The sequence below is a fragment of the Mustelus asterias genome, chromosome 1 (genome assembly GCF_964213995.1).
Source record: "Mustelus asterias chromosome 1, sMusAst1.hap1.1, whole genome shotgun sequence".
NCBI classification, from domain to species: domain Eukaryota; kingdom Metazoa; phylum Chordata; class Chondrichthyes; order Carcharhiniformes; family Triakidae; genus Mustelus; species Mustelus asterias.
The window spans coordinates 175,726,785-175,748,822 of NC_135801.1; the positions used below are offsets into that span (position 1 = coordinate 175,726,785).

General features: G+C 42.7%; 1 protein-coding gene across 1 annotated transcript in view; it reads left to right on the forward strand.

The window, feature by feature from the left end:
- Window positions 1-1,962: 1,962 nt before the first annotated feature.
- The window catches only part of LOC144500443 (E3 ubiquitin-protein ligase RMND5A), a 45,500-nt gene continuing 25,424 nt past the window's right edge, over window positions 1,963-22,038 (forward strand). Inside the window, exons 1-2 of the mRNA XM_078223371.1 lie at window positions 1,963-2,560; window positions 21,753-21,895. Of these exons, the coding sequence (XP_078079497.1) occupies window positions 2,419-2,560; window positions 21,753-21,895 (285 nt within the window). The 5' untranslated portion in view covers window positions 1,963-2,418. The remainder of the gene's footprint in view (window positions 2,561-21,752; window positions 21,896-22,038) is intronic.

The window sequence follows — 22,038 nt, forward strand, 5'->3', positions numbered from 1 at the left end:
TGGTAGCAAAAGCCACACAAGCTTTCGAGGCTCTGAGCCCCTTCTTCAGGTGAGTGGGAATTCTGTTCACAAACAGAACTTATAAGACACAGACTCAATTTACATGAATAATGGTTGGAATGCGAATACTTACAACTAATCCAGTCTTTAAGAAACAAAACAATGGGAGTGGAGAGAGCATCAAGACAGGCTAAAAAGATGTGTATTGTCTCCAGACAAGACAGCCAGTGAAACTCTGCAGGTCCACGCAACTGTGGGAGTTACAAATAGTGTGACATAAATTCTGATTCTAGGATCGCATGATCCTTCGTTGTCCAGTACTTCCCCGGAGCGGAGAAGCTACGGCATCTCCTCCGGAGCCTTCAACATGTCATTGATGAAGACGAACATCTCGCCAAGGCCATCCCCACACCCCCACTTCTTGCCTTCAAACAACCGCACAACCTCAAACAGACCATTGTCCGCAGCAAACTACCCAGCCTTCAGGAGAACAGTGACCAAGACACCACACAACCCTGCCACAGCAACCTCTGCAAGACGTGCCGGATCATCGACACAGATGCCATCATCTCACGTGAGAACACCATCCACCAGGTACACGGTACATACTCTTGCAACTCGGCCAACGTTGTCTACCTGATACGCTGCAAGAAAGGATGTCCCGAGGCATGGTACATTGGGGAAACTATGCAGACGCTGCGACAACGGATGAATGAACACCGCTCGACAATCACCAGGCAAGACTGTTCTCTTCCTGTTGGGGAGCACTTCAGCGGTCACGGGCATTCGGCCTCTGATATTCGGGTAAGCGTTCTCCAAGGCGGCCTTCGCGACACACGACAGCGCAGAGTCGCGGAGCAGAAACTGATAGCCAGGTTCCGCACACACAAGGACGGCCTCAACCGGGATATTGGGTTTATGTCACACTATTTCACATAAATATTTCTGCTTTTTTCCTCCTGAGTCTTTATCATGCGATCCTAGAATCAGAATTTATGTCACACTATTTGTAACTCCCACAGTTGCGTGGACCTGCAGAGTTTCACTGGCTGTCTTGTCTGGAGACAATACACATCTTTTTAGCCTGTCTTGATGCTCTCTCCACTCCCATTGTTTTGTTTCTTAAAGACTGGATTAGTTGTAAGTATTCGCATTCCAACCATTATTCATGTAAATTGAGTCTGTGTCTTATAAGTTCTGTTTGTGAACAGAATTCCCACTCACCTGAAGAAGGGGCTCAGAGCCTCGAAAGCTTGTGTGGCTTTTGCTACCAAATAAACCTGTTGGACTTTAACCTGGTGTTGTTAAACTTCTTACTGTGTTTACCCCAGTCCAACGCCGGCATCTCCACATCCTGTAGATACCTGAGCCTTGGGCCAAGAGGTAACTCAGCATTAGCAGGTCAAAGGTTAAATCAGTGGCTGCTCAGTGCACAACCAACAAGCGCCGGCATCTTGATTTAATAAAACATACAACCGAAGCAACAATAGGTAAAGAAAAAACCGGATTAACACGCGGCTGACTTGTGATCAGATATTCACCACATTCATTTTAGAAAATATTCTTCTCCCGATCCTCAAATTCGGTCAATTTAATCGCCGGCAGCAACTTTCGGTCTGGTCCATGAGATGCGGGGGGGGGGAACAGGGATTTATATACGGAAACCATTAACTATCTTTGGGAATAATCGCATCTAAGTGATCACTCTGGAGTTTTATACAATATAGCTAGTTTTGCTAATGATTCTGCCAATGCAGATTTGATTTTTTTGCCGGTCTGCGGGATCAACTCCCTTCCATTCCCCCTCCTCAGCCGAGCCGGTTTCTGAGTGTTGGTATCTCCCACACGCCGAGCCGCAGCTGCCGTTTGGCGAGAAAAACAAAAACAATGGCGCGAGCGAGGGTGGGGACGCGCAGGCGCAGGGAGGGCTGACCGAGTGGAGCGGGGTGAGGGCGCAGGCGCAGAGAGGGGGCAGCTCAAGATGGAACAGGGAGTGCGGGAGACACGGGCGTGAAGAGATTGGGCACAGAGCGCAGGCGCGCAGAGGGTCGCGCGTCGGGAGTGGAGTGAGGGCGCAGGCGCGCAGAGGGTCGCGCGTCGGAGTGGAGTGAGGGCGCAGGCGCAGAGAGGGTCGGCGCAAATCGAACAGGGGAGTTGGGGTACGCAGGCGCGGACAGGACCGGGTCGAAGCGGGGTGGTGGAGGGGCGCAGGCGTGGAGCCGGACCCGGGTTGAGTGAGAGAGACACCGGGGGGGAGTCAGTCAGCGTCCGCTTGGCGGAGCGCTCCCTCTGACTTGTCTGTTTACCATCTTCATCCCCTTCCCTCATCTCCCCTCCCCCCCCAACTCTCTCTCCCCTCCCCCTCTCTCTCCCCTCCCCCTCTCTCTCCCCTCCCCCTCACCCCTGTTTGGTGATATCATGGAGCAATGTTTGAACGTGGAGAGGGAGCTGGATAAAGTGCTGCAGAAATTCACCTCGTACGGGCAACACTGCGACCGGACTCTGGAGGAGCTGATCGAGTACACGAGCGGCCTGAGGCAGGAGTTGACCCAGACTGGAGGTGAGCGGCGCCATGACCAGGACACTGGGCCGGCAGCAGCAATTTCTAACGGTGTCCAGGCCTGTGCTGTGTGTATTATTTGTATTTGAGTGCCTTGATGTAACTCAGCGACACACTGCACTCGGACTGGATCATCTTCTACAACTGTGTCACATAGCACTCACCCACACTCATCCTTAAACTACACTGGCTCCCCCCTCTGTGTTGTGTGTGTGAGAGAGATGTTTACTTATTCTCCACTACACTACTGCTTGAGATGGAGTGTGTGTTATTGCACTACACTGACAGTACATGATGCTACGACTGGAATGTGACATCACAGCTGAAGATAAGTGTGCAATGTACCATTGGACTTAAGAACATCACATTTTATCTCCAGTGTCATGTATAATGTTGTACAACACTCACCTGCACCGACAGCACACTTGAACGGATGTATTTGCAGAGTTGATTTTAGGATTGGAAAAGTGAATCTTATAACATATATATTAAGTCTTGGTAAGACCACACCTGGAGAACTGCACAGTTTTGGTATCCTTAGCCAAGGAATGATATACTTACTTTAAAGGATGTCCAACATAGGTTCACTAAACTAATTCTTTGTTTGAGAGTATTAACCTTTTGAGCAGGGATTGAATAGACCAGTCCTATATTTCTAAATTTCTAATCTGGTATTTTTAAAGGGGGTGCAGGAGTAAAGGGATCTGAATGTACACCTGTGTAAATTGTTGAAGATGACAGGACAGGTTGAGAGAGAAAGAGTTAATAAAACTTAAGGGCTCCTAAGCTTCATAAGGGCAGCACAGTGGTTAGCACTGCTGCTTCACAGCTCCAGGGACCTGGGTTCGATTCCTGGCTTGGGTCGCTGTCTGTGTGGAGTTTGCACATTCTCCTCGTGTCTGTGTGGGTTTCCTCCGGGTGCTCCGGTTTCCTCCCACAGTCCAAAGATGTGCGGGTTAGGTTGATTGGCCATGCTAAAATTGCCTCTTAGAGTCCTGAGATGCCTAGGTTAGAGGGATTAGCGGGTAAATATGTAGGGATATGGGGGAAGGGCCTGGGTGGGATTGTGGTCGGTGCAGTCTCGATGGGCCAAATGGCCTCTTTCTGCACTGTAGGGTTTCTATGATAAATAGGGGCATAGAGTGCAAAAATAAGGAAGTTATCTTGAACCTTTATAAAACACTAGTTCAGCCTCAGCTGGGGTATTGCGTCCAGTACTGGGCCCACCACCCTTTAGGAAGGATGTGAAGGCATTTGAGTGGAGAAAAGATTCATGAGAATGGTACCAACATTGAGGGACTTTAATTACAGATGATTAATAACTAGATTACTGAAAAATCAGCATGGTAGCAGGTGCAGAATTGTGGTGATACAAATAAGCAAGTAATCATAATTTGTAACAGCATAGACAATAGTTAAAATTAAGTGCAAAATAATAAAGAATTGCTCAAGTATCAACATTTCAAATCAAATAATTACAATATATTGCAAAATACAGGTCTCAATTTACAGAAAAATGAAAGGTCTGCGACTCCGCATTTGTATTCCAGTCCATAGATCATATATTGTAAGATTGAGTTCCTTAAATTCTCAGCCATCTACATATTGTTTGAGTTTTATAAAATAGATCCCTTGTGTGGGATAGTACTGTCTCACAGCCTATTTTTCCTCTTATATTACTTGCGGAATAGTGTCGTTTATCCTTAATTTCATCAGTTGTATGTAGTGGCAAGACATAGTGGCAATAGGAGGTGAGATTCAAGAGTTTTCTAGTGAAGAGCTTTTCCTGCCTTTCAGTGAGGGAGCGCATTCAGTAATAAAAACAGAAAATGCTGGAAATACTGAGCAGGTTATGGCAGCATCTGTTGAATGAAACAGTTAACATTTCATATCAATGACTTTTCATGAGAACAGAATTCTGTTTTTCGATTCAGCTGTGTGCTTGTCAGTGTAGTTTTGGTGCAGTTTCAGTGCCCGTTTCCCAATGGTTTCAAGCTTGTTCTCATACTCTTTGGTAAGTTCAGTATTCTAAACTGGTGCTGCGTGTTCAATAGTAAATCTCATATAACTGTTAAACATAATGTTTAGTTTGAGATATGTTGTAATGCTTGAAAGGACATAGCATGTGAAGTCTTCCATTTGTTCTCTTAAGCACTTATAATGTGGATTCCTAATAGTTTAATGTAGATAGATTGGAAAAGTTGGTACTGTTCTTCTAGGAGAAGAGAATGTGAGAGCAGATTTGGTAGAGGTGTTCAAAATCATGAAGTGTCCGGACAGGTTGGATAGGGAGAAACTTCCCGTTGCTGGATGAATCGAGAATGAGAGGGCACAGATTTAAGATAATTGGCAAAAGAAGCAGTGGCGACATGAGGAAAATCTTTTTCACACAGGGAATGGTTAGGATCTGGAATGCACTACCTGAGAGTGTGGTGGAGGCAGGTTCAATCACATCATTCAAGAGGGAGCTGGATTATTATCTGAAAAGGAAAAATGTGCAGGCTATAGGGGAATGGCACTATGTGAATTGCTCTTACAGAGAGCTGTCACGGACATGATGGGTCAGATGGTCTCCTCCTATGCTGTAACCATTCAATTATTCCTTTCTATATTTCATAGAGTTTAGTAGCATGAAATTCCCATCGAAATATAAAGTAAAAGTCGTAATAGGATAGATGCTGGGAGGATGTTTTCTTTGACTGGAGAATCTAAAACCAGAAGTCAGAATTTCAGATGGTCAGCCATTTAGGTCCGAGATGAGGAAAAATTTATTTACTAATAAAATGGTGTGAAGTTTTGGAATTCTTTAGAAACATAGAAACATAGAAACCCTACAGTGCAGAAGGAGGCCATTCGGCCCATCGAGTCTGCACCGACCACAATCCCACCCAGGCCCTACCCCCACACATTTTACCCGCTAATCCCTCTAACCTATGCATCCCAGGACTCTAAGGGACAATTTTTAACCTGGCCAATCAACCTAACCCACACATCTTTGGACTGTGGGAGGAAACCGGAGCACCCGGAGGAAACCCACGCAGACACGAGGAGAATGTGCAAACTCCGCACAGACAGTGACCCGAGCTGGGAATCGAACCCGGGACCCTGGAGCTGTGAAGCAGCACTGCTAACCACTGTGCTACCGTGCCGCCCAGAGAGCGGTGGAAGTTCAGTTGTTGAGTATATTCAAGTCAGCGATCAATATAATTTTGACATACTAATGGAATCAAAGGATATGGGAGTAGCGCAGAAAGGTATTGTTGAGATAGAAAAGCAGCCATGATCATGTTTAATGGTGGAACAGGCTCAAGGGGCTGAATGACCAAACCATCCTATTATGTTTTTATTTACAATATGCTCCATTGTAGTGATACTACAGTCCACAGATGGCACACTGCAAGTTTCAACTTAAAATTCCATTGTTATGGGTACGTGGTCTCTGTGGTGTGCACAGCGTGATTATGGTAACACTATAGTGCACTTAATTGATCATATGCTGTGTTAACACTCGTAATGCATTTAAGAGAGGGAAACTACATAAGTAAACCTACTAGAAAATCTTGTTGATTGCAACTTGGCTCTAAATGCTGCTTGGAAAATCATGCATGCATTTATAGTTTGCAGTTTGTAAAAAAAAAAGTGAACTACAAATTGAGCTATGTTCTAATATTGTTGTGGTAAGATTTTAGGAAAGAATAATGTGTCAGCAATTTTCTGAAGTTGAAGCCAAGGTGTTTTGTTTTCAGTGAAACAACACAATGTGAATTTTCGCTGTAACATATGAAGTCCACTTGAGCTTCAGAAGCATGTTATGGGTGTAGTTAGATTATAGCATGCTGGCCAATATTTTTTTTTGCTGCAATTGGTACCAAGCTCTTTAACAAAGCTTTTGGTCATTTGCCCTAATGCCGCCTTATGTGGGTCGGTATCAAGTTTTGATTGATGATGTTCCTAACACATTGGAATGTTTTATTATGTTAAAGGCCCTACGTAAGTACAAGTATTGATTACACTGACTCAGATTTTGTATTATATAATATTATTTTCTTAGACAAGTGGGGAGGTGAGCAGTTTACATCAAGCTAGTTTCCTTCCATGATAAGTCGGAACATCATGATTTTTCAACTGAAATTGTTTAAGTTTTGTTTCATTTGAAAATAATTTATTTGGATAACTGGTGGTGCCTCAAAGTATTAGTGATGACTTTACAGTAACCTTTACTGTGCTGTCTAAAGGAGAGACAGTGAATGTTTTTAAGGTGGGTTAAATGCAAGTTTAATCCAAAATATCGCATCATATTGATTCAATCCTATCCATGAAACGGAACCAATTCCGCAATAATGAGAAATTGTGCGAGCAGTTGAGACCTGAAAACTATTTTTGGGTTTGTGTGTGAAAATGTAATTAGTGCAAAGTTTTGTTTGTCTTCTGCACTATTGGTGATGGAAAGTGAGACTGGCATTTGCATGTGGTGGCTTTTATGCCTCTAGGAGGTTCCAAACTGTTCTGCAGCCATTGAAATATATTTTGTAATGTTGTCATTGCAGAAATTCAAGAAATGCAGCAGCGAATCTGTGCACAGATCCCACAAACAGCAATGTGATAGTGACGAGATAGTATATTTTAGTGATGTTGATTGGATAAATATTGGGCATCTCTTTTAATTGACTGCATTCATACAATATTCCAGTGAGATGTTGTGTAAAATAGATGCATTCTTAATATTTAATTTTTTAAGACACAAGATTGGATATGTGCATATTTTCTAAACTGCGCTCACATAACCTAGCAGTTGATGTACCTTAAGTCATGATTGTCTTTTGCATCCTGAAGTTAGATTAGTATTTATTTTAACACGCTTGTGTACTGTGGTTTTATAATCTTATATTTAATTTTTTGAACTTTTTAAAATGTGTTCTGTGCCTTTATTTTATAATAATGTAGAACACCAGTTATCATTAGTTTATTGGTAGAAACCTATTTCTACATAATCTGTATTTTAGTTCTTGCCATTTGTCTCCTTGTTTCCTCTTTCTCCCTTGAATTCTTTGACTCCGTGCTGGGATTCTATTTCCTGGATGCTGATTAAAACAATAATCATGCCCAATTGGCTATGTGAGTTGACATTGAGTGCTACAAGCTATTTGATCATGGGAGCCACCATAGTTGTCTACTAGGATTTTAAGCCATTGATTAGAAACAGGATCCATGGATGGTATTTTTTGCTACTCAGTGCCAAGGCTAGGGAAATGAGCCAAATTTAGGACCTCGCTGATTTGTATGCTCACTGGATAAGCAAGGGAGCTGCGCACTAGGAAATTCAGTGTATTACTTGTACATAATTACGCTATTCTTCCCATTCCCTTTAATACACCTAAACTGCTCTGTGGGTGAAGTGCTTGTATTTTTTCTACTTGGAATTTTCTCCCCTTTTCTTAAATATTGACTTATCAGCCGATTTTTGTGTCCATTGGCTGCATGGTGGACAGCAAGGAGGATAGCTGCAAACTGCAAGAAGATATCAATGGACTGGTCAGGTGGGCAGAATAGTAGCAAATGGAATTCAACTCTGAGAAGTGTGAGGTGTATATTTGGAGAAGGTCAAACAAGGTAAAAGGATACACAATTAATGCGGAATACTGAGGTGCAGAATGCCAGAGTGAATGTCCACACATCTCTGAATGTAGCATAGCAGGTTGATAAAGTGGTTATGGAATCCTTTCATTTATTATCTGAGGCATAAGATACTAGAAACAAAGAAACTAGAAGCAGGAGTAGGCCATTCGGTTCTTCGAGCCTGATCTGCCATTCGTTTTGATCATGGCTGATCATCGAATTCAATATCCTGATTTCCACACACACACACACACACACACACCCCCCCCAAAAAAAAATCCCTTTAGCCCAGGGAGGTTATGCTGGAACTGTAGGAATTGTTATGTAGGCCATAACTTGTGTACTGTGTGCAGTTCTGGTCACCTCATTGCAGAAACAATGTAATTGCAGCAGAGAGGGTACAGAGGAGATTTACAAGGATTTTGGCAGGGCTGGAAAATTGCAACTATGGAGAAAGGTTGGGTAGGCTGGTGTTGTTCTCCTGGGAACAGAGGAGGGGAGATTTTGATTGAGATGTGCAAAATTGTGAGGGACCTGGAAAGATTGGATGGGGTTGACTTACTTTAGCATAGAGACCAATGGCTACGAGGCATAGATTTAAAGAGATTAGTAGAAAGATTAGAAGAGATATGAGGAAATATTTTATAACCCAGAGGATGGTAGGGGTCTGGAACCCACTGAAAATGTACCAGAGGCAAAACCCTCAACTCATTTAAGAGGTGTCTGGATACACACCTCAAGTGCCATAACCTGCAAGGCTCTGGGCCAAATGCTGGAAAGTGGGATTAAACTGGGTGGCTATTTTTTGGCTGGCACTGGCACGATGTGCCAAGTACCCTGTTTCCTATGCCATAAACCTCCTGTGATTCTAAGAGAATTCTTGCTTAGCTGTGCTCTCATAAATGCAAACAGTGTCCTGAGACCCAACAACTACCATTGTTACTGAGATTTTTGTGCAAGAGTCCACCCTGAGCTGATGGTGGACTGGATCATCGAGGGCCCCTCCATCACGTGTGGTTTTGTTATTACCTTATGTATGTGAGTTTTTCAGCAAGGTTCACTGATTTCTCTACCCCTACACTGCTCACCCCAGATTACAGATAGAATCTACGGCACGGAGACAGGTCCTTTGGCCCAAACTGGTCCATGCCGACCAAAATGCACATCTAAGCTAACCCCATTTGCCTGCATTTGGCCCATATCCCTCTAAATCTTTCCTATCGATGTATCTATCCAAATGCCTTTTAAATGTTGTCAATGTCCCTGCCTCAACCACTTCCTCTGGCAGCACATTCCACATATGTACCACTCTCTGTGTAAAAACAAAGTTGCTCCTTGGGTTCCCATTAATTCTTTCCCCTCTTAGCTTAACCCCATGCCTTCTAGTTCTCGATTCCCCACCCCCGGGGAAAAAGACTGAGTGCAGTCATCTTATCCATGCTTCTCATGATCTTATATACCTCTGTAAGATCACCACTCAGTCTCCTACGCTTCAAAGAAAGAAGTCTTGGCCTGTCCGATCTCTCCCTATAACTCAATCTCTTGAGTCCTGGCAACATCCTCGTAAATCTCTTATGTTATCCATAGTTGGAATCAGTAAACAGCACAGATTAGTCATGAATTTAGGACCAATTAGAATGGATAGTTTTGTGAAGAAAAAAAACAGCCATTTTGGAGTCTGAGAGGTTCAAGTAAGTAAAACACCTTTATTCAAGCATGCATGGGAGAGAGTCCCGAGTCTTCCAAACATTTCTACTAGATTTTGTTAGCAGCCACTAATATTGTTAAACAGCACTAATGACTGATTATTCTAATACATATATCACCTGGTGAGTTTCTTTGACCTAATCAGTGAGCTAGACAATACATGGCCTCCTCGTCCTGTCTGGGATTGAATTTCCTTTATCTCCTTCATGTTTACATTCTTGTGAGGAGCTACTATTGTTCATTTCCATAATGCTCATTGTCAAGTAACCCATCATGCCCCTTGGTTATTAATGTGTATACATAAAACACCAATCCTAATTCCCACTTCAGTAGTTTATTCAAAGTTTCTCTTCATGGGCTATATAAGTGCATACCATGAACCTGAGGACTTTCTTCATAAGGAACTAGGAGCAGGAGTAGGCCATCTGGCTCTTTGAGCCTGCTCCGACATTCAATAAGATCATGGCTGATCTTTTTGTGGACTCAGCTTCACACTTATCCGCCCACTCACCATAACCCTTAATTCCTTTACTGTTCAAAAATTTATCTATCCTTGCCTTAAAAGCATTCAATGAGGTAGCCTCAACTGTTTCACTGGGCAGGGAATTCCACAGATTCACAACCCTTTGGGTGAAGAAGTTCCTCCTCAACTCAGCCCTAAATCTGCTTCCCCTTTTTTGAGGCTATGTCCCCTAGTTCTAGTTTCACCCGCCAGTGGAAACAACTTCCCTGCTTCTATCTTATCTATTCCCTTCATAATCTTGTATGTTTCTACAAGATCTCCCCTCATTCTTCTGAATTCCAATGAGTATAGCCCCAGTCTACTCAGTCTCTCCTCATAAGCCAAGCCTCTCAACTCCAGAATCAACCTAGTGAATCTCCTCTGCACCCCCTCCAGTGCCAGTACATCCTTTTTCAAGTAAGGAGACCAAAACTGCACACAGTACTCCAGGTGTGGCCTCACCAGCATCTTATACAGCTGCAACAAAAGTTTAAAACTGTGTTAATTTGACATTTATTACTATTACCTTGGTGTTCCAATTTAGGATTCCTCCAGCAAGGAGTAATAACAGTTTTTCTAAAGATCCAGGTCCACAAACATTAAGTAAGAATGTTTAAAGAATAAATAAGAAGTGCAAATGGGACCATCGCTTAATCGATTTTTTTTTTCTGCCTTGGCTTGGCGTGACCCTGGCATAGTATCTTTACTCGCCAGAAGCTCATGGGAGTAACTTGTTTTCTATCATGGTAAAAGTCCTAGGTAGACATCCGTTAATTGGGCATACTGAAGCAGGAGGTCTCCATCTTATGGTAAATAAGCACCAGGCAACATAACTGATTACATTACAATATGTAATGGGATTTGAAATACATTTAATTAAGAATGTTGATAGTGCAAAGAAACTTGTAAAAAATTAAATAAAAGACCTTTTGTGTAGCAGCTTTCCTGACTGGGCATCTTAAATGCTTCAGAGCCTGTGAAGCATTTTTGAAGTCCAGTCACAGTTGTGATCCCATCCCATGAATGATTAAATTGGAAAAGAAAAAGTTGCGATGTAGGAAATGTGGAGGCCAATTTGCACAGAAGTGGCAATGTTATAATGAGTATTGAGGGAGGACTTGCTTGGTCTCCTAAATGCAGGCTGAGTATTCTTTACCCTTTGGGGCTGATTACATTTTGGATTTCAGATAATTTCGGTTTTCGGATACTGCATATATGCCTTGCCCTACTTGCATTGCAATAGCCTAAGCATAGGCCAGCTGTAGTCTAAAGTTAATAAAATGGCTAGAAAAGTAGGATGTACCACTGAATAGTAAATATAGGGTACATGTAATCAGTTTCTTTTTAATATGTTCACCACAAAAATTGCAAGGTATGCAGTGCAGCTAAATAACTAGACTTTCCATGCTAAAGGTAGACGAGGTTCAAAAAGATGTGGTTTTCAAATGTGTTCAGTTTTCGGATTTACGGGTAAAGAATATTCGATTGTAGTTTGATTAGATTTTTATGCCTGCGTGGGAGTATAATGGCCCTTGGTTTAATGTCTCATTTGAATGATCTAAAACTAATTTTTTGAGTGAAGGAAGTGTTTTTTATGTGTATGATTCCAAAAGCAACCACAAGATGTTATCTTCATTGTGTCTAATCAATATTGTAGTCATTTACTTTTGGGAGGAACAGCATGCTGTTAGTATATTTGTTGATTTCACTGCTACTGTTCAAAACAGTGTTCTGTTAATTTTGACTCAAAACCCTTTCTTATTTACCCTAAGAGAATGATGCATGCTATAGTATTGATATCAAAGTACCACCTTACTATATATTATTGAAGAATTAATTGTGTTCTCATATCTGCAAGAAAGTTTTATTTGTAAACCAATTGCCACATCTGTTCAAGTAGTTTATGGCAATGTTGCTGCACTTAATGGTCACTCCAATAGGTTACATTGTGACTTTTTTGTACAGTGACACTTTTTATGTGAAGGTATAACCATTGCTCGGTCGGTAAGAACTAAAAATTCTTAATAGTTTAGGACTTATGAAACAATTTGTTTTAATACAAAATTCATAGGTTACTGTACTATATTTCCAGAAAATTAGTACTTAATAACTATTGATTTTATGGTGATTATTAAATTGCATGTGGCTGTATGAGTTACATTCAGGATCTGGGTGGTATAATGGTGCAGAACCCCTGGGCTAGGGAGAGGAAAAATAAGCATAATATTCAACTCTTGATCTCAATCCAGTGAAATGTCAGGTGAGGGTCAGATCAAGTTCAGACGTAATAACCTGGTACCGAGGCGGCTCAACTTGTTGAGAGCTCATGCCTAAAGGCTGAACACTTGAATAAGATAGTGCAGGATTTGCTAATGCGCCAAAACCATAGCCCATTAAGTTGGCATTCCCAGAATAGCAGTGAAGAACATTGCACAATTTCAAGGTGGGGTGGGTAAAATAATATTCCAATTTATGTATTGCTGATTAAAAAGAGATGCTGTTGAAGCTTTTCATCTTGCACTTATCAGGACAGACGCAAGATGAAAAGCTTCAACAGCATATCCAAATTTCAAAAAGAGCAACAATTTAGACTGCATGAAAAAAGTGAGTTGATAAGTTGGCAGGTTGACTCTGGTCATGGTGTTGCCATGGAAATTGCACCAGGGATTATTTTCCCCCATGTTTTTGTTTAATTCAAAAAAGGCGCAATGTCTGGTGGGATGGAGCTCAAATACTTAACTAGAACTAGGGGGCATGGCTTCAAAATAAGGGGGAGCAGATTTAGGACTGAGTTGAGGAGGAACTTCTTCATACAAAGGGTTGTGAATCTGTGGAATTCCCTGCCCAGTGAAGCAGTTGAGGCTACCTCATTGAATGTTTTTAAGGCAAGGATAGATAAATATTTGAACAGTAAAGGAATTATGGGTTATGGTGAGCGGATGGGTAAGTGGAGCTGAGTCCATGAAAAGATCAGCCATGATCTTATTGAATGGCGGAGTAGGCTCGAGAGGCCAGATGGCCTACTCCTGCTCCTAGTTCTTATGTTCTTATGTAAGTACTTATGAAGAGCGCAGTTTGAATTTTTTCCACTCTTCAGGCTGGGGACACTGCAATTTACAGAAGGAAAAAAATAGAATGGCATGGAAATGCAGGTCAGATGACCTGGAACGAAGCATTACAATGTTGGTATTCTAGGGAGCAGGATGTGGAATGGGGACTGGGAGATGACCCAAAAAGAACTCCCGGGTGAGGGCCAAAGCCGGGGACAGGAATAGGTCCCCATAAGTAAAGTTAAAGAAAGGAGCAAAGTAATAGGTTCCAAATTCAATAATGAGTTACAGGGAGCAGACCTTGAGCAAAGTGGACAAAAGAGGAGCCCTGAAGACCCAAGAAGGCAGCCAGAGTTTGGTGGCTCCATGCTATGGGCTGTTGGGGCAAAGGAATCCCTTTGGAACAGTGATGTTCTGATTGGCATAGCCAAAGATCTGAAATTGTGCTTGGAAGTTGTAGCTTGAATGCGTTTGGAGATCATGGAAAAGGAATCTTGGTAGGTAAGATTGAAACCCTATGAGGTAGGTCGTTGTTGAAGCCGTACAAATGGGAGAGACGTTTTGGAGAGAATTTTGAGGCAAGGTCTTTAAATGTGGAGATTAGAAACCATCATGAGAAAGACATAGTTTCAGTGAGATTGGTTGGCTCACAATGTGCCAAATGTCTGGCTGGGTTGTTGACAAGTTCATGGAATCTTTTTTGGTTGCATCTGCCATCTATTGCATAGTGTAATGCTTCCAGCCACAGTTCTCCTGCTAACTCACATAAATGTCAGATTACCTTGAATGTTAAAATATAAGATAGATATTATAAGTTGTTTTATCTTCCTGAACTTGTATAGTAAAGTTCATTTTTGTCCAAAACCAGTGGAATTTTGTGGCCTTATTCACTTGGTAAGAATTCTGAATCTCAAACTTTATCTACTTTAAACAAAACATTATTGGTCCCTCACTGGATATCCTCACAGGACCTGGAGTCTGGCCAAGGATCATAACTCTGGACATGTTCTTTCTTCTTGAATAATGTGTAACACCAGACGTGGTTCCACAATTGGACAGCATTTGTTGAAGAATTCCAGGTGTGCTAAGAATTTAAGATTATCCCAATATGGCTCACTTATGTTTCACAACACCAGGTTAAAGTCCAACAGGTTTATTTGGTAGCAAATACCATAAGCTTGGTATTTGCTACCAAATAAACCTGTTGGACTTTAACCTGGTGTTGTGAGACTTCTTACTGTGTTCACCCCAGTCCGACGCCGGCATCTCCACATCATCACTTATGTTTGCCAGAAGGGCCCTGTCCCAAACCATAGATAATTCCAGTAATTTATTTGTGACAGTATCTTGTATCAATTCATGATTTAATTTCTGAACTTATTTTGAATTTTTACAAATTAATCTTGTATTCCAGTCAAATTATTTTACTTTGAGGCTCACAATTCTGTGACCTGAAGAGAAATGATACTGAAGTTGGGATTGTCAAAACCTTGTACCTAAAAGAATGCTTGATGCTGATGTAAGGTGTTCAGCGATAATAATCACTGGGACCCAGGTTCAATTCCGGCCTTGGGTCACTATCTGTGTGGAGTTTGCACGTTCTCCCCGTGTCTGCCTGGGTTTCCTCCGGGTGCTCTGGGTTCCCACAGTCCAAGGATGTGCAGGTTAGATGGATTGGTCATGATAAATTGCCCCTTAGTGTCAGAAGAATTAACAGGGTAAATACATGGGGTTACTGGGATAGGGCTTGGATGGGATTGTTGTTGGTGCAGGCTCGATGGGCCAAATGGCGCCTCCTGCACTATAGGGTTTCTAGATGTTGTTCTAGAATTCACTATGGAAGCTGATTATATGGCTCTGTGTTATGTACAAACATAAATACAAGCAGAATCCAAAATCAGGATATGTAGGGTCCTGCAACTTCACATTTTCTGATCTAACCATGCAAATTTCATTAGGATAAAGGCAAAATACTCCAGATGCTGGAATCTGAAACAAAAACAGAAAATGCTGGAAAATCTCAGCAGGTCTGACAAAGGGTCATCCAGACTTGAAACATTGGCTCTATTTTCTCCACAGATGCTTTCAGATCTGCTGAGTTTCTCCAGCATTTTCTGTTTTTAATGCAAATTTCATTGATAGAACATAGAACAGCACAGAACAGGCCCTTCGGCCCACGATGTTGTGCCGAGCTTTATCTGAAACCAAGATCAAGCTATCCCACTCCCTATCATCCTGGTGTGCTCCATGTGCCTATCCAATAACCGCTTAAATGTTCCTAAAGTGTCTGACTCCACTATCACTGCAGGCAGTCCATTCCACACCCCAACCACTCTCTGCGTAAAGAACCTACCTCTGATATCCTTCCTATATCTCCCACCATGAACCCTATAGTTATGCCCCCTTGTAATAGCTCCATCCACCCGAGGAAATAGTCTTTGAGTTTTCTGAGTGCAAACTTAGACTTAAGGAATTCATTCTTTTAGAGTCTAAAATTTAGACCATTCCTCAATATTGTAGTTAGACATAAATAACAGTTTGAGGTGATTTGGCACCTGCCAAATACAAACCAACCAAGGCACATTTAATCACCATGTCAAAACTAGGTAAAATGATTTCCAAGTATTTGCCTAAAACGGAACTCATTGGTTTTATCAGGTTTATTTTTTAAGTAAAGTATTGTAAAATTGAGATTTTTGGAATTACGTTTCAAAACTTGCTATTGCTAATGTGTGGGGAAGAAAGTGGTAAATAGTATTGTTAAGAAAATATCCTTCTTTCCCATTTACTTAAACCTAGTTTATTTTATAAAACTCTCCATATCCCTCTCCTCCCAATCTTCTTTTCTCCAAGGAGAACAGCTTCACTTTCTCCAATCATGTAACTGAAGTTCCTTGTCCCTGCAACTGTTCTTGTGACTCTTTTCTGCACTGTCTCTAATATCTTTACATCCTCCCTAAAATTTGGTGCCCAGAGCTGGACAACACACTGTTTTGAGGTGAAACCAGTGTTTCATACAGTTTATCATAACTTTCTTGCTTTCATACTCACTATCACTATTTATAAAGCTCATGATCCCCTCTGCTTTATTAATTGCACTCAACCTGAATTCAGCAAAAATCTGGAATTAAAAGTCTAATGGTGACCACCAAGCTATTGTCGATTGTCATAAAAATCCATCTGTTCCACTAACGTCCTTTAGGGAAGGAAACCTGCCATCCTATCTGGTCTGGCCTACATGTGACTCCAGACCCACAGCAGTGTGGTTGACTGTTTGAAAATTGGCCTGGAAAGCCATTCAGTTCAAGGGCAATTGGGGATGGGCAATAAATGCTGGCCTAGCCAGCAAAGCCCACATCCCATGAAAGAATAAAAAAAACTTGCCCAGGCCCCGTCAATGACTTGTGCCAATATACTTCCCGGTTCTACTGCTGTGCACCAATTTTAGAACTATTCCCTTTACTTAATATTGTGTCCTTGTTCAAGCTACTAAAATGAATCATTTCACACTATTTTAGAGAAGATGATCGCCATTCACTTGATGTAAGCAATAATTGGTGTGGTGCTCTTCATTGTTATTGTGTGTTTTCTGACGCGGTTACTGATTTTGTAATGCAATCCCAACCCATATGCAACTGCCATTGGGGGAGGGAATCTGTTGTGGTTCCGTAGCATTATTACTACCATTAGGTGAACAGCAATTTGTGACTCCACCTTACGGAAGATTGAGCAAAAGTGTTCAGCTCAATGATTTGTTTTTGTCTTAATTGAGTTTTGTTTAGCCAACTGATCGCTTTGAAAGCTAGAACTTGTTCATTGAATTCCTGCCATGTAACTCGCTGAAAAATTTAACTCTGCTCTTCATAGGAGATTTTTATTCTTGCTTGCAAAAGCTGTTAGGGGCGATTCTCCCATCGTGCTGAGCTGCTTTTGTAGCGCAGCGGACTGCGAGACTTTAGCAGAGGCCATTTCGTGGGCTCCTGGCTGGACGCCACAGCCTCCGGCAGCTGGAAATCGGGGCGGAGCTGCATACGTTATGTTAATTCTCATTGTAATGCAATTTAAATATCATTAGCGGGTCCGGGACTGAAATCTCAGGACGTGCATGTGTCTCCCCTCACCCCCTGCCAGGAGTGGTTCACTCCAGCGGGGTTTAGTATAGCTCCCCACTTGCCGGGAGCTGGCGACCCGCCCCCGCTTGAGTGAAGGGCAGGGCAATTGAGGCCCCCCCCCCCAAGATGGTCAGACGCCGGGGGGGTGCCCTGGCATTGCCACCTTGGCAGTGGCAACTTGGCCCCCCCGGCACTGCCCCAGGGGAAAAATGCCAATGCCCAGGGGGCACTTTGGTACTGCCCACTGGGTATCATGTGGGGCCCCTGGGGGAGGGAGGGGCGATTGGTATGGGTAGGGGTTCCTGCTGCCACTCTGCATTTGAGCTGAGTGAAAGAGAGAGGGTGGCCAGCGATTGGGGCTGGCCATCGGGTTGGGGGTATAGGTCAGCCTGCTGGGAGTGGGTCAAGGCTGCAGCAGGGAGGGGGGTGGTTGGGGCTACTGGGGGGGCAGGGGTCGGGATTGCCAGGAGGGTGGGTGCGGGGGCGAGCTGGGGGGGGCAACATCGGGGTGGGGGGGGCCATGGGGCTGGCCAGCAATTGAGCTGACCAGCAATCGGGAGGCCGCGAGACAGGGGCCACTGCGCATGCGCCGATCTCGGTGCTGACAGATTGGTGTGTGCGCAGTGGTGCGCTCAGCGCTCTGCTGCCGGCCTCTCCAGCGGGAATAGGCTCTGTCCTCAGCTTTTTGGACTGATTCACACTCGTGCACTCCGCAGTGCAGTGTGTGGGAGATTCATTTTGAAACTCCTGCTGAAATAAACGGCATGATTTACTCCAGTTTTTACGCGAATTCAACATTTAGAATTTATTTGGGAGAATCGTCCTGGTTGTTTTTACAGTGGACTCTCAGCCCAGGTTAAGGCAGATGGCTTATTTAAAAATTGAGGCATGTTGCATAATTTATACAATCACAATCGCAACTATGCCGTCATGTGCTGCCTCTTTATTCCATTATACTAACCAATGTCATCCCTAGGGCATGTTTATTGCATTGGCACCACTATGTAATAGGAAATATTATCCCAAAGCCAAAATATTGTGTCTGCTACAGTATTAATTCACCTCATAAAATTGGTCTCCCATGTCTTCATTCTGGTGTTGACGTCCGAATACAGCATAAGTTGAAGAACAAAATTTATAAGTGTTAAATTTATTTATTAATGTCACAAATAGGCTTACATTAACACTGCATTGAAGTTACTGTGAAAATCCCCCAGTTGCCACACGCCTGTTTGGGTACACTGAGGGAGAATTTAGCACAGCCAATGCACCTAACCAGCACGTCTTTTGAACTGTGGGAGGAAACCAGGGCACCCGGAGGAAATCCACACAGACACTGGGAGGACGTGCAGACTCTGCAAGGACAGTGATCCAAGCTGGGAATCGAACCTGGGTCCCTGGCGCTGTGAGGCAGCAGGGCTAGCCACTGTGCCACCGTGCCGCCTCTATTTGAAGTATTTCTCATAGTTCCCTCAGCAATAAACTTTACAGTAACACATCATAAGATTGTATAATAGTGAATGTAAACTACAGCCACCACTATGTTCGTGCGTGCGTGTTCGTGCGTGTGTGTTTGTGTGTTCGTGCGTGCGTGTTCGTGCGTGCTCATTCTCACACTCTGGCCCACTATATGTGGAGGCCAGTATCGCCTAGCAGCCAAGATCTTGGAGTCGACAGACAACGTGGTGTGGGGACATGCTATCAGCACAATTTTCAACAGCTTTTCAGAGTTGAAATCTGTTTGAAATCTACAAAGTACCTTCAATAGTGTCGACTTGCGATGCTTGATCTCTTGTCTCAGTTAATCCAAAATTCAATGCACTGAAAATCTCTTCTTCAATATTATGCAATTCAAAAGGGAAGTTTAATTTGTATGGCAAAATTTGAATACAGGAAAATAGTGAAGCAAATATAATGAAGAATGCAGTTCACCTTCAGCATTTGCCATTGCTGAAATATCAGTGAATTAATTGGTTATAATTAGGGGTTAAAATTCTTTCATGCTGTTGAAACATGTTTTCGTTTAGAAGCAGCTTAATTTTAATTTATTTATTTTTAGCACTTGCTGAAACAAACACTGTAGCTGAAGGAAATGTTACCAGAGGTCTGGATGGCTGTTAAACCTTTACTGTTTATTACAGTTGATGGGATGTAGGCACTAATTCACTGGAAAGGTAAAAGACGATTTGGTTACACTCAGTGCACAATAATGAAGCACCGGTTAGCCCTGCTGCCTCGCAGCGCCAGGGACCCGGGTTCGATTCTGTCCTTGGGTCACTGTCTGTGCGTTCTCCCCAAGTCTGCGTGGGTTTCCTCCCATAGTCCGAAAGACGTGTCGTTGGGTGCATTGGCCATGTTAAATTCCCCCTCAGTGTACCCGAACAGGCGCCGGAGTGTGGCGACGAGGGGATTTTCACAGTAACTTCATTGCAGTGTTAATGTAAGCCTACTTACGACAAATAAACTTATATGTTTCTTCTTGTGCTCAGCACGCCTTAATGAGGTGACCAAAAGAAATGAAACACTCAAGATGTTATAACCAGCAACTTTGAAACTGACTTTGATGCAAATTGAGAATGGCTGCTGTTTGTAGTAAGAGTTTTAACAACACCAGGTTAAAGTCCAACAAGTTTATTTGGTAGCAAATGCCATTAGCTTTCGGAGCGCTGCTCCTTCGTCAGATGGAGTGGATATCTGCTCTCATAGCAGATATCCACTCCATCTGACGAAGGAGCAGCGCTCCAAAAGCTAATGGCATTTGCTACCAAATAAACCTATTGGACTTTAACCTGGTGTTGTTAAAACTCTTGCTGTGTTTACCCCAGTCCCAACGCCGACATCTCCACATATTGTTTATAGGCCATGAGAGAGATTGCTGTTTTCAACAGTAGGGACTGTACCACATTTCTTGGATATGTTGTTGCAATTACATACATCATCAAAAGTGATTCCTTGAAGGAAGAAAACTTGAGTTGTGGGGAAGAGAACCACTGTCTATGAATTGCAGTAGTTTTTCTTTACATTTTCTATTTATCAAGGAAAGAAGTTGAAGAGCAACTGATTCCATAACAACTCCCATCAGCATTTGTTTCATGATATAGACAGTAAAAATGAAACAAAAAAAAATGTTTCTAGTAGAGCATAATGCAAGTAATGTTCTTTAGGTTCTGTCATTACAGCAAGACCTGTAAATAGCTAGGCATAACCTGATGAAGTATGACAAGTGTCATCGGCGCAATAATGGTCTCCGACAAGAGACAGGGTCTAACCATTTCCTCTTGGAATTCAATGGCATTGCCATCAACAAATTACCCACCATTAATATCCTGAATTCATTAAAAATATCTGGAATTGAGAATCCACTGATGACCATTAAACCATTGTCGATTGTCGGAAAAACCCATCTGGTTCACTAATATCCTTTAGGGAAGGAAATCTGCCATCCTTACCCTAGTTCTGGTCTACAAGTGACTCCAGAGCCACAGCAATGTGGTTGCCTTTCAACTAGAGATGGGGAATAAATGCTGGCCAGCTAGAGACTCCCATGTCCCACTGCACGGTGGCACACTGGTTAGCACTGTTGCCTCATGGCGCCAGGGACCCGGGTTCAATTCTGGCCTTGGGTGACTGTCTGTGTGGCGTTTGCATGCTCTTCCTGTGTCTGCGTGGGTTTCCTCTGGGAGCCCCGGTTTCCTACCACACTCCAAAGATGTGCGGGTTAGGTTGATTGGCCTTGATAAATTGCCCATTAGTGTCAGGGGGATTAGGACTGTAAATATTGTGGGGCTATGGGGATGGGACCTGGGTAGGATTGTTGTCGATGCAGACTCAATGGGCCAAATGGCCTCCTTCTCCACTGTAGATTCTATGAATTAAAAAAAATTGAGCCAGCCACATGAATATTGTGGCTATCAAGAACAATTCAGATATTCTATAGTCCTGGCACCCACATCCTGAGAATCAATTTTAAATAAAAACTTGTAGTGAGTGCACATTGTGTGAGATTTTGGATATAATTAAGCTTCTGTCACATCATAATTGCAACATACATGCCAACTAATTATTAATTGACAGAAGTTATCAGAGGTCAAAAGAATGCTGCATTTTTATGAGCAGTACTAATTTACCAATATAAGAGTAAGAGCTGAACTGATCAAATTTTAAAGATTAAAATTCATGTTTCTTTTCTTTTTATGTAACATCAGGGCAAGATGTTGAGTTGTCAGGGACCTTGTCGCTTGTTTTGTCTCAGTGTTGCAAAAGAATAAAGGACACAGTTCAAAAACTGGCTTCCGACCACAAGGACATTCACTGCAGTGTTTCACGAGTAGGTAAAGCCATTGACCGGGTAAGTTCATGCCAATTTCTACTGACAATGTCCACAATTTTATTCTTATGGATTTTGAGTTAGATTGGTCCAGTTGTAAAATTGTGTGGGGAAGATTTCTTTGATATATTTTTAATTTACCCCTCTAAGTGACACTCGGCTTT